This window comes from Carassius carassius, chromosome 45, assembly GCF_963082965.1.
Source record: "Carassius carassius chromosome 45, fCarCar2.1, whole genome shotgun sequence".
NCBI classification, from domain to species: Eukaryota; Metazoa; Chordata; class Actinopteri; order Cypriniformes; family Cyprinidae; genus Carassius; species Carassius carassius.
Genome location: NC_081799.1, coordinates 6384737 through 6398094, shown reverse-complemented (window position 1 = coordinate 6398094; position 13358 = coordinate 6384737). Strand labels below are relative to the sequence as shown.

At 38.0% G+C, this 13358-nt stretch overlaps 1 protein-coding gene across 1 annotated transcript in view; it reads left to right on the top strand.

Moving 5' to 3' along the window:
- cwc27 (CWC27 spliceosome associated cyclophilin) overlaps positions 1 to 13358 on the top strand; it is a 40900-nt gene that overhangs the window by 12977 nt on the left and 14565 nt on the right. Inside the window, exon 11 of the mRNA XM_059538541.1 lies at positions 6701 to 6801. Within this exon, the coding sequence (XP_059394524.1) occupies positions 6701 to 6801 (101 nt within the window). The remainder of the gene's footprint in view (positions 1 to 6700; positions 6802 to 13358) is intronic.

The following is a 13358-nucleotide window of genomic DNA, read 5'->3' as shown; positions in this document are numbered from 1 at the left end:
TCAAGACCTTGAAGACATTTGCCCTCTCCAGATTATACTGCTTGATTATAAAACTCTGAACCGTGTGTAAAAGTCAAAATCAGTACAAGTGGAAATCGAGGAACAGTAATTCCACTCCTGCAAAGTGCGAGGAACCACTCTGCGTCCGTTTTGGAAAAACAGATCAAAAACGTCCCACTCGCGAGACGTTTTTTGGACCGCGACGGCAGGCTGGTGGAGGGGCCAGGGTTAAATGTTGAAGTCTCGAATCATGAGAAAGATTGGCCGGTGAAAAGTAAATCATCCAGAGCTCCCCGGGTTTCGCTTATTTGAATTGTCTGAATGAGCGACAATCTCTGGCTGGTCTGGAGAGCCGTGAGTGACGACAAAGTCTTTCCTCTGCTCCTCAGACTTTAAATGTGTGCGTCAGGTCTCGTCCAGCAAACCCTCTCTCCCGTCTGATTTGTGAAATGACGGTCTCTTCCCCGCTGGCGGCCCGAGAGGGTTTGGTGAATGCTGTCATTGTGTTGGCTGAGGGGGGATGTCTGTGCTCCCTGGCTGATGAGGCCACAAGACAGTGGGCACACTTTGGCTCCGCTTCAAAGCGCTCACTCGTTAATAAACTCTCATCCCCTCCTCCTTTTATCACAAGGACACTTTATCACAATGTTCTTTTCTTTTCTTGAGTTAACAAATGCCTTTTTATCTGGCGCTGCTGTCTACCAAGGGCATATCTCACAGCTCTGCTATTTTAAACAGCCCATCACACTTCAGCGCAGTGCTGCTTATTAATAGCTTTGCTATTTTAGACAAATTGCCTAATTTTCTAAACATCAGGATCACAGTTACTTTAATCTGTAGAAATGGCTTTCTATGGATGGTTTGGCTGCTGTTTTGTGTCTTTTTACTCGATTCAGTATTTCGCGACTACTTTTTTCAGCAACAGTTTTAAAGAATCTTTCTGAGTAAATTAGTTAAAATTAGTGTCTACATGAACAATAACACATCTGGGCCTGGTTGGATAAACTGCGAAGACTTTACTTCGTTATGATTTTTTAGTTATGAGCTATGATTTTATAGGTCATAACTTAAAGTTAAGTTTAGTAAAAATGTAGATTGGTCTAATCTGATACAAAATTTGGTTGGTCATACTGGCTTTTAAGAATCAGTACATAATGGCTGTGTTTTTGCAAATGGCCTTTAGTTTAATACAATAGACATTTTGGTTACATTTTACTTAAGGCCTTTATGTATAATGCATTATAAAGAGTTATTAAAAGGTATAATGCATTACAATTATTCAAAATATGCGTTGTAATACATTACATCTTGTCATAAATAATTATAACCAAATTTAAAATTCATAATGTATTAACTGTGGTTACAAAATTATTTATGAGATTGTAGAATGCTTTATGTGAATTACAAGGTATAATTGATGCATTACGACTACTTTAATAATGCATTATACATAAAGCCTTTAAGTAAAGTGTTACAGATATTTTAAACGTTTTTGCCCCTTGTAAGTTTGTTTCCCGCCAGAGTAATGCAATAAAGCAGGTTTTATGTACAGGTTACGTACGTACATACATGACACTTTGATTAGTAAGCAAATGTGGTGGAGATGGACTCCATTTGAAGAACAAAAGGATATTCTGATGAATTTGTTGAGCCCTGAGGAGTAAATTAGCAGGTGTTCCTCTCTCTTTGCATTTTTCTCAGCTTTCTCCACTCTTACTGGCAATCTGGCTGAGGGGCCCATTGTGTTGCTGTTGCCTAGGATATGCTTCTCTTGTTTGGTAAATGGTAGCATGTCCAGGCAAGCAAAATTATCACTTAGTTGGAGGTGTTTCCCCAATATGGCCTGCTCATTTCCGACCAAGGGTCAAAGTAGGCCTCTAATAGATAACTCCTCACCCTTGTGGAATTGTCACGTCTTCTCTTGTTTCTTGCTGAAATGTTTATTTGTTCATTCCAACACAATCTGTCATGGTTTTGACCAGCATGGCTTGCAAAACTGTTAAAATGGTTAACTAGTTGTATCTAAAGCCTGACTATTACATAGACAGCAACACAGCTACCACGTTCAAGGCCCAGAAAGGTAACAAGGACATTGTTAATATAGTCACTGAAGAGAAGAAATTTGTCGAATAAAGTTGTTGTTGTTGTTGTTTTCTTTACACACAAAAAGTATTCTTGTATCTGCATTGCATTACGGTTGAACCACTGATGTCACATGGACTATTTTAAAGATGTCCTTACTACCTTTTTGGCCCTTGAATGTGTCCATTGCATTTCTGCTTATGAAGGGTAAGAAAGCTCTTGGATTTCATCTAAAAAAATCGTAATTTGTGTTACGAAGATGAACAAGTCTTACGGGTTTGGAACGACATGAACAGAATAGTGGTGTCAAAACCAACGTATTAACGCAGTTGATTAATAAAAAAAAAATGTTTAACGAAATTAACACAGAGGCGTAGCTAGGTTTGGCCATCCTACTCACAACTGCTAAATAATAGTTTATTTAGTCGTAGAGCATCTTTACGACCACATCAATTGGGAGACATTTCAGATGCGTGCTCCAACTTTACCTCAGCAACAGGTGCAAGTCAAGCAAGTACGGAAACGGTATTCTGCTTGTAATGCGTGCTTTTCAAGTGCACACACACATATACGTCAGCCCTCGCTGTAGCTTGTATCATTTCATATCAAAGCACAAAAAGAAACGACGAGAAAAGAATGACTATAGTCAATGTTTAAACGTTAGGGGAAAAAACTGAGACGTCAGTTGGTGTCAGTGATACTTGCGTTCAGTCATAAAAAAACGATTGTTTCTAAATTTAATTGAAGAAAGTGACATTATTGTTATGTAAAATATATTGAAAAACTTTAACGTTAGCTGGGATTAATCACGATTTATCGCGATTAATTTCAGAAAGAAATTGTGATTTATTTAGTAAAAATATTTTAAGCGATTGACAGCACTAGTACAGAATTTTCATTTTTGGATGAACTATCCCTTTAACTGTCCTTCTATATACCAACAAAACATGTGCAGGAAATGAGATTGTCAGCTTTAACCAAGACAGAAGGCTCTGTAATCATGTGTATACCAAGATCTCCAGCAGTGGAATGCTGCTGAGTGGCTCGCTTGAAGGTGATGCACTCTTTTCAGGACTGGAGACCCATAGAGGAGAACAAACAAATACCAGTTTCAATTGGGTGTCCCTTTACCTGAGTGCTCAAACAGTGTGGACACTGAGAAGAGGTCATCTACAAGGTCAACCTTTAAATCATCTACGATGCCCTACTTTTGTCCCCTGAGAACCTAGAGACTAGGAACCTGGAGGTTGGGGATCCAAGGTTCAACAGGAGTAACAGAAAGGAGTTGCCTGAGAGAATGTATGTCAGCTGAGAGGAGCAGATGGATGAAACAAAGGCAGGCATTGTTACGGGTTTGAATGGCTCACGTGTTTCTGGGCTGGAGGCCCAGACTCTGCAGCTCACCTGTGCTTTGTAGCCATGTAAGAACCTGGCATCAAAACATAGCTGTCAAGTCCTATGAAAATATTATTATACCCCAATAGAAGATGCTGTCTTGGGAGCTGCCAGAAGAATCTGTTCTCTGAAAGGCAGATGTGGGTGGGGGCACTGTTTGCACATGGAAGCAACTTCCTCTCACAGACTCGCTTGGCAGTTTATCTAGAGGACCTCACACCTTGGAAGTGTGTGTTTGCCTGGGCCTGTCCTTATCAGCTGTCCTGTGACATCTGCATTTATTGTCTGAACAAGAGCACTGGCTGTAAGATTCATTTTTGTGGAGTTTAGATTACCTCAGATTTAAGACCAGTGTAAACTAATTTTATTGTTGTCACTTGTGACAGTGCTTTATTTTTGCAAGCGACCATGGAGCAGGAGCCAGAAGGATGATCTTAAAGTAGTTGCTCAATTGTGGTTTCAAACCAATAATCCCCAAGGAGTAATTTGAGGTAAAATGCCTCGTTCAAAGGCAAAATGGTAGTTCATTGGTCACCCCCATGTGGTTTAAACATGCAACCTAATATATATCTGCCAAGATTTTTTAAAGCAGTACTCAGACTCGTGACATTTCAAACCCATATGAAGTTTGTTCTTCCATGCAACATAAAAGGAGATGTTTAGTAGAACATTAATGTTGTGACAGTCTTCTCTACTCTTTCTTATATGCTGCAGGAATATTGTCAAGGCCACTCTTTGTGGTTGAGCCATTAGCTCTTGGCTCAAACTTTGTTCACCTTCACCTTGCACCTTCACCTGCAAATTAAATATTCTTAAAGGAACACTCCACTTTTTTATTTTATTTTTTTTAAATAGGCTCATTTTCCGCAGTTAAACAGTTGAGTTTTACCATTTTCTAATAAATTCAGCTGATCTCCGGGTCTTGCGGTAACACTTTTATCTTAGTTTAGCATAGATTATTGAATCTGATTAGACCGTTAGGATCTCGCTCAAAAATGACCAAAGAGTTAAGTACCCTTATTGGGTACTAAGACCGACGGAAAATGAAAAGTTGCAATTTTCTAGGCCGATATAGCTAGGAACTATAATCTCATTCTGGAGTAATAGTCAAGGAACTTTGCTGCTGTATCATGGGTGCAGCAGGTGCAATGATATTAAGCAGCGCCTGAAAATAGTCCCAGCTAGTTTGTGTAGTTGCAGCAATAGCAGAGTTGCTGGGGAATATTTTCAGGCGCTGTGTAATATCAATGCGCCTACTGCACCTGTGGTACAGGTTGCTCCTGCCAGACCCCAAGATTGGCTGAATGGATTCGAAAACTGTAAAACTCAACTGTTTAACTCTAGGGGAGTTGGAAAATGAGCCTATTTTCAAAAAAAGTGGAGTGTTCCTTTAATACTCCAATTCCTCTTCACTCCAATTTTGTCTTGTTTCCTAATTTAAGAATAATTTTAAGAATACTTTTGTATTCCCCAAAACATGTCCTAAGAATGGTCTTATCTCTTAAGATTATTTTCTTTAAAAAAATTATTAAAAACCATAAAATAATAAGGATAAGGATCATCAATTTCAAAATAAAACTGTCACGAGTCTTTTGCTATGCCTTTGATTACATGCAGACGAGTACACACTTGTTAAGCAAAAACACTTTGTGCTGCCGCTTTCTTGATCTGAGGTGTCTACAGTGATCTAAAGGGCGCCAAAACTGTATTTATTGCTTGAATTTCCTAATAAAATGGACAGAATTTTAAATCTGAGACTTTGTTAACAACACACAAAGCTGCTAAGCGATTTTTTGGGGGATGGGAGGCGCACTATATGTACTGTTCATTCATCAACTGAACAGCATCGATTGGGATTTAAGAATAGACATGATTGTGCCGAATTCTAAATTTAGTAACCGCTCTGCAAAAATGAGTCAAATATGGACCTAATTATGCAATTTTATAATTGCAACCATTTTCGTCAACATTCAGTGTGACTATTAAATAGTGTGTGCACTTATTACGATTTTTAGTGTAAAGGTAGTGCAATGAAATGCAATTGAGGTATTTTTCATTTGAGCTCATCTGCAAGTCTTCTTTCTTTAGGGAGGTTGTTTGAATTCAGCCTCAGGTCAGAATTGGGCCAAATTATTTCCATACTCATTTTGAAGAGCTCTGTAGTCTACATGAATTGATATTCTCCAGTTTTGACGCAGACGTAGGTTTCTGTTGCCAGGTAAAGAGCACTGATTAGCTCCCGAGCCATGCTAAAGATCTTAGTAAGACCTCACTGTTTGAGCTCGGAGGGGTTGAGGTGTATCGGTTCAGCCACAACATCCTTTCTTGAGGTGCCAGAACACATGCTGAACTTTTGATCTACCAAGGCGCCACATGATTTATTAGAGAATTTTACACTTCTAATGCACGTATTTGTTTCTGACACGTTGGAACACTATGCCGAAGGTAATTGTTGGTTTTATTCCCGTGTTTTTTTGTGAACACTCAATCCCTTTGTTAATTGTGGAATGAAAAGCTTAATCATTTGGAAACCCCGGAGCTGAGGAGATGCTCATATCCTGTGTGCTGCCCTGAGGATTGTGTTTTCATATCAACCATTTCAAATAAATAAATAATAATAATAAATGAAGATCAGCACCCTGCAGACATTGAGAAATGTTCTTGTTTTCTCCTGCTTGACTTTTAGTTACAATCGCGAGGTTCGCTCTTGCGAAACCTTACGCATACAGCAGCTCTTTTTGATTGAACAAATAACTTTGAGGAAGGCTTATGGAAGTATTTACACACATTTACAAAAAAAATCACTGAATTTCATGAGGTTTTTGCTCTTTTGTTAAGAGACAAATGAATGGCTGTTCATGTTTGAAAAATTTCAGTTTGAAATATTTTTGTGTCTGTGATGACTTAGCTACATCCAAGGTTTATTTTTTCGTAGACTAATGTTTTTAAATTTCAATTTGCGCTTGAAAACATTTGGTCTTTTGAATATATGTAAGATTTGGCTGTTGACCATGTTAACTTGTTTTAATGTTTTATTCATAACTTGAATGATTTATCTCCGATAGCAGGAAAATATCTTCAACTGCTTTGCTTAAAAAGTATGCTACATGTTTTTCCTTCCGTAACATGTTTTTGCCTTCTACATTTTGAAAGACTTATTGAGAAAGTGATCCTTCCAAGACTGGAAATTAATTCCAGCTCTCGGTTGAATGTCTTTCCACAGTGATGAATTGAGAAAAGAAGCTCGCCAGCTGAAGAAAGAATTACTTGCAATCAAACAGCGAAAAGAAGATGGTGTGAAGAAAGAAGAGGATGTCAGTGAGGGTGAGTGCCTCAGCCACAAAATCACAGCTGTTTGTCTTTTCATTGACAGAATTTGAAGAAAGCTCTGTATTCTTACCAGTTTTCTTTGAGATGTCAAGTTTTATACTGTTTTAACAGTGAAAACGTCATTTATTTCTCACATATGGTGTAGTGAAAGTATTTCAACCTCTCCCAAAATCAAGTCAACATGATCCTCCAAACAACTGAAATGTTCTTTTTTCAGAGGTTTGTTTTTCTACATCAGGCCTTGCTTTTTTATGTCAAAAATATCTGAAGCTGCTGTGTATGTGTGCGTGTGTGTGGACAGCATTAAATGTTTCACATTGCTAGCTGTTATTTAGTCGATTCTTTTAGACAAGCCTAGTTAATTGCTTACCTTTTGTGAGCATTTTGAAGAGCAGTGAAACTTTTTTTGGTCATTGTTCGGGAGTTGTTTACTCAACCCCATGTCATTCCAAACCTGTGAAATCTTTGGAATACATAAGAAGAAATTCTACTAATGCCGCGTTTCCACCGCAGGAACTTTACTCAGGAACTAGGGACTTTGGGCCGGTACTCGGTGTGTTTCCACCGCAGGAACTTTACCCAGGAACTAGGGACTTTGGCCTGGTACTCGGTGTGTTTCCACCGCAGGAACCAGGAACTAAATAAAGTTCCGGGTAAAAAATACCCCTCAGAAAGTCCCTGCTGGCGAGGTGGTACTTTTTCAAAGTTCCGGAACTTTCAGTTCACGAAGTTCACGAAGCATTGGTTGAGTTCAACCACCATTTGTTCGGATCATTTTCAAAATATTACTGTTATTGTGTCATGAAATGTAATTTTAAAAGTATTTCAGGCGAGAATGTAGTTGTTTAAAACTCAACTCTGTGGCCTATTTAAAAATGTGTTTCGCCGATCTCAGAGACGGTCAGCTCCACGCGACCAGCGGTAGCTCAGTGATCATCTATCTGCCGAGAAGCAGCCTTACCTCGGCTAGACCTTCTGATGTGTGCCGCTGGCTCTGATATCTCTTTAGTGGTTAAACATAAAATAACATTCGTTTTGGGTAAATCTAACAGGTTTTCTTTGGTCTGTATTCAATTTATCTATATGTTAAAATGAAAATAAAAAAGGCAAATTTATATAATATTTCGTTTCATTGTAATGGCTATATATATATATATATACATACACATTATTAAGTTTAAATGAAAACGAAAGGAGGCAGTGGTATTTGATATTTCGTTTGATTGTAAATGTGAAGTTACAGAGAGGAAAATTGCAGTAGCCATGGTCAGCTGACTGAAGTTATCAAGTACGCTGCTGTTTGCAGATTTAACGGATTTGCGTCATGGCGGACATCACACTCCCGAGTCGAATGCCCAAAGTCTGAACTACCGAGGATGCATGTCCAAAATCAGCGTACTTAAGAAACCGGGTAGACCTATGTCACCAGTCTATTTGCCTAATCTTCCCGGTACTTTAGACCGCGGTGGAAACGCAGAAAGCAACAGGTCTGGGGGAAAAATAGTTCCTGGGGAAAAAAGTTCCTGGTACAAATGTTCCGGGTAATTTGGTGGAAACGCGGCAATAATGTCCTAAAAGAGGGCCCATTGTCATTTATGTTGATTGGATTGTTCAAAATATTCAGTTGTATGGCTGCTTTTTGATAGCTAATTCATCAGTATATTAAAGTCAATTTAATTTGTTTAAAAATCCCCCAGTGACAGCAGCATATAATCCATATGACACTTTCAATTTTTATTTTCAATGCATACATTACCTTTGTGTCTAATTAATTGAAATCATGAAACCTACACAGTTTAACATCAATTTATTAACAGTTAACCTATGAGTAAGGCCCTTTTTCTTCTTCTCAAATTCACACACACACACACACACACACACACACACACACACACACACACACACACACACACATACATATATATATATATTCTATATAAGTTCTGTTTTTTCCATACATTTTTTGGATTCCATTTTAATGGTTTCATTAAATGTTAATAATCATAATGTTAAAAGCATCTCTGATTGATTCATTTTCTCTCTCTCTCTCTCTCTCTCTCTCTCTCTCTCTCTCTCTCTCTCTCTCTCTATATATATATATATATATATATATATATATATATATATATATATAATTATTATTATTATTTTTTCTCAGAATTAGTGTGTTGTGTTTTTATGTTTTTCCGGTTAATAAATTCTGGTAAATATTTTTTCCCCCTGGTGAATATTTCTTAAAAGAATAAAAAAGTATACTTTATTCTCAAAAATAGACTTTTTCATTATGCAAAATATAGTTCCTTTTTTTCCCATCCACTTCAGACTGAAATGAAATATGACCAGAACATACTTTCATTTGATTCTCTCATTGACTGATGTGATTGTAACAGAATCTCAAACTGTGTGAAGGAGTGTGGGTCTTCAAGCCAAGTCTGGGTCAAGATATTACAATAGAGTTAAAGTCTAGTTTCCAATATTCTCCTGTTTGCAAAATCAAGTCTTTCTGTGCTCTCTCAGGCAGCATTCCTTTCTAATATTTATCATAACCATAGAAATGTGCCTTCACCTCCCAAATGTCGGCAAACTTAATATTTTTTGGGCAAATCAGACAAGAGCAACAAGCTATTTGAAGGTTCCTGTCTTCAATGACAAAGACATTATCCTCACAGGACTTTTGAGCTGTGCATCAGTGATGATGAAGAGGAAGTGCGATCTGAAGAGTGAACTTGTTTAGTTAGATGGTCCATTCAGTCTAACATCTATTGGTAAAGGCACTAAGAACTTGCCGGAAGTGCAAACAGGGCTCAGAGCCATTTCTGTTTCTCAGATTCAGAGAGCACTCTAGGCTCTAGGTCTTTTTGTGAGGATTACTGCATGCTTGAGATTTGCTCAGACAAACCTTTGACCTCTACAGAGCTTTCCAATGGCCCTGTTGTATATCACTGTCTTCACATTGTGTGTTTTCAGGGGGCAAAGGTGTGTCCCCTCACCCTAGTCAATGTTTTTTAACGTTTAGCTTGGAATGTCCTATTTACTCTCAGCAGCCAGTGCATGTTAAAGGCCTACTTAATGAGCAAGAAGGACAGCATTTATTATTTAGTGTGATGACATAATCATTAGTTTAATCTTTAGTTAGTTGAACTTAACATTTAGAATGTGTAAAAAATTAAATTGCACATGCAGATGTACAATAGTACAGAAGGCTTTAACATTCTCTCATGTGCTCTTCATTTGGCGCTATGACAGTTCCTTGACAAAATGCTTAAACAGTCTTTTGTGCCAGTACAGTGTTGACATTATCCACATTTTTGTGGGCAATGTGGAGTGACCAGTCTTTGCTTATACAATACAATTTAAAAGAAATAAATAAAAATGTAAGCGTTACAAATCGTAATGCTGACAGAGGTACATTGTCAGTTTTGTTTCGAAGGGCTTTCGTAATGATTGTGAAAACACGTTTTACTAAACTGTTGAAGACATGTGAAATGCTCGCGTCGCTGTTGATAGACATGCAGATATGTATTTATTGATTTAATTATTCACAGGAAAAGTATTACAGTGGCAGAAATTTGTCAAATGTCTTTGTTAACATACATTTTAAAGTTAAGAAGCCATGTCAAAGTTAAAAAGTTTTAAACGTTTAACTGTTCTCTGTGCTTAAATTGCACAGATTGTGGGGAAATATATATATATATATACATACACACACACACACACACACACACACACACACACATATATATAAAACACAGACTACTACATAGACTGAAGCGCGTGACACTTGCAGTAATTTCAGCATCTGCCGTTTTTTTACCGTTTCATTTGAGTAAAACCAGTGTCAGTTTAAAGGTATTCACAGCAACCCGTCAAAATAAGTTAATTTTTACATAAAGGCATTGTGCTAGAAATATTACTATTATTTAGTTGAATGTATGTGATACTGCTACTACTGTTAATAAAACTTTAAAAAACTTTAAAAGAAATAAATCACACAATATTTCTTCCATGTTTTAATTTTAATTGCAAATCCCCTTTATTTACCAAAAAATTAAATGTGTTTAAATTTCATTAATTAAAAGACAAATTAAATTTGGGTGAAACTTGTTTACTTGTTTTTCATAATTATATTACTCGTAGAAAAACTTTAAACAACTGTAAATAATTATAAAGAATGGCATTGGCTTTATTTTTAGTGATAGTGTTAGTTTTTTTTGTATTAGCATATTTTTGTGTTTTGCTTTGGTACCGAAATCAGTACCGAGAACCGTGGATTTTCACTGGTATCGGTACTGAATACTGAAAATTTGGTACCGTGACAACACTAATAGATAACATATCACATGTTGAAAGTGAGACTTTTGAAATGTCATGCCAAATTTTGGCTCATTTTGGATTTCATAAGAGCTACACATTCCAAAAAAGTTGGGACAGGTAGCAATAAGAGGCCGGAAAAGTTAAATGTACATATAAGGAACAGCTGGAGGACCAATTTGCAACTTAAGTCAATTGGTAACATGATTGGGTATAAAAAGAGCCTCTCAGAGTGGCAGTGTCTCTCAGAAGTAAAGATGGGCAGAGGATCACCAATTCCCCCAATGCTGCGGCGAAAAATAGTGGAGCAATATCAGAAAGGAGTTTCTAAGAGAAAAATTGCAAAGCGTTTGAAGTTATCATCATCTACAGTGCATAATATCATCCAAAGATTCAGAGAATCTGGAACAATCTCTTCGCGTAAGGGTCAAGGCCAGAAAACTAACTGGATGCCCGTGACCCTCGGGCCCTTAGACAGCACTGCATCACATACGTACGGGAAAGCTACTGTAAGGGAAATCACAACATAAGGCTCAGGAATACTTCCAGAAAACGTTGTCGGTGAACACAATCCACCGTGACATTCGCCGTCGCCGGCTAAAACTAAAAAGAAGCCATATCTAAACATGATCCAGAAGCGCCGGCGTTTTCTCCTGGGCAAAGGCTCATTTAAAATGGACTGTGGCAAAGTGGAAAAACTGTTCTGTGGTCAGACGAATCAAAATTTGAAGATCTTTTTGGGAAAACTGGGACGCCATGTCATCCGGACTAAAGAGGACAAGGACAACCCAAGTTGTTATCAGCTCTCAGTTCAGAAGCCTGCATCTCTGATGGTATGGGGTTGCATGAGTGCGTGTGGCATGGGCAGCTTACACATCTGGAAAGGCACCATCAATGCTGAAAGGATTTCCTTCTACTACATTTTACTGAATTCCCAACCCCAAAGAGCACCTTCAAAAAAAAAAACCTTTTTTTGAACTCCTTGAGCACCCTGGACTTTTTTTTTTTCTTTCCATAAATAAAATTTTAATTAGATTTTTTAGAAATGTAATTTTCACAAAAATGCTTGTATTTCAACAGCATATTGCACTAGAACAATGGCCTGTTTTTGTCCCATGTGTGTTGGAGAAACTGAGATATACATTAGTGTTTATCCATCTAGCAGCAAGGTAGAAATGGTACTTTAAAACTGACGTTGACATGTTGGCGAGGTTTTCCATCTGAGTGTGCTACACTCATGTACCTCATTTAATCTGGGTTCAAAAATCCCTATTTTTGTTAGCATGAACCAGCAAGGGAGAGGTGCGTTTACTGTCTTGTAGATACAGTACGGTACATCCGATAAGGTGCTTAGCATTCATTCAAAACTTACCTTTCTTTGTGCAACTTAAAGTGTTGAATAAAGTTGGACGTTGTGGCAGCTCCGTCTGTAATCTTCGACCTGCATGTTTTGCAAATTGCAACTTGTTTTTTGTCGACTACCTCGTAATTTTTATAGCCAAACGAAACTATCTTTGGTATCATTTTCCCAACTGGTGCATTGTTTCTTGGTGCGCTTCAGTGGTTGTCTTGCAATGTGCCTGCTTAGATGCTGTCGAATCAAACAAACGTGGGACTACAGTGATTGGATGTCGTGCAGGCAGCGCGCGTGCTCTCGGCATGCATACAGGAGGTGCACATTTTTCTCACAGATGCAGATACACTGAGAGCGGCGTGGCCGTGTGAACATTTTTTTTCCCCCAGGTTTTCATGGGAAGTAGCAAGTCTTCTCGAGTCAAAAGGGGCAAGTCCAAGTGTAGTCACAAGTCATTGATGTTAAAGTCCAAGTCAAGTTGCAAGTCTTTGTACATTTTAGAAAACGATTCAACCCGGCGCTCCGGTGAGATAAGAACTCGTAGTAGGTGCTCTGGGAATGGGGAAGCAATATAGAATGAAAAATACACAGGTCCCAGGCACTCAAAAATAATTCAGGTGGAGAAGGTAAACGTTAAGAAGCCTTTATTGTGGTATGGCCAATATCAAAATTAAAATGCCGACATGTTTCGACCGCAATGGTCTTCCTCAGGGCAAGGTGATAATCACAATTGGTGTGCTCACACATAAAAACACTCCAAACCACTCCCATCATCAATAAGCAATTAGTGGACTAATTAAGTTCAATATCAAGATACGGGTAATCAGGTGTATGAGATCAGGAACCTAAAAAGTAAAAGACAAAAAAGGGACAATGCAAAAAGAAC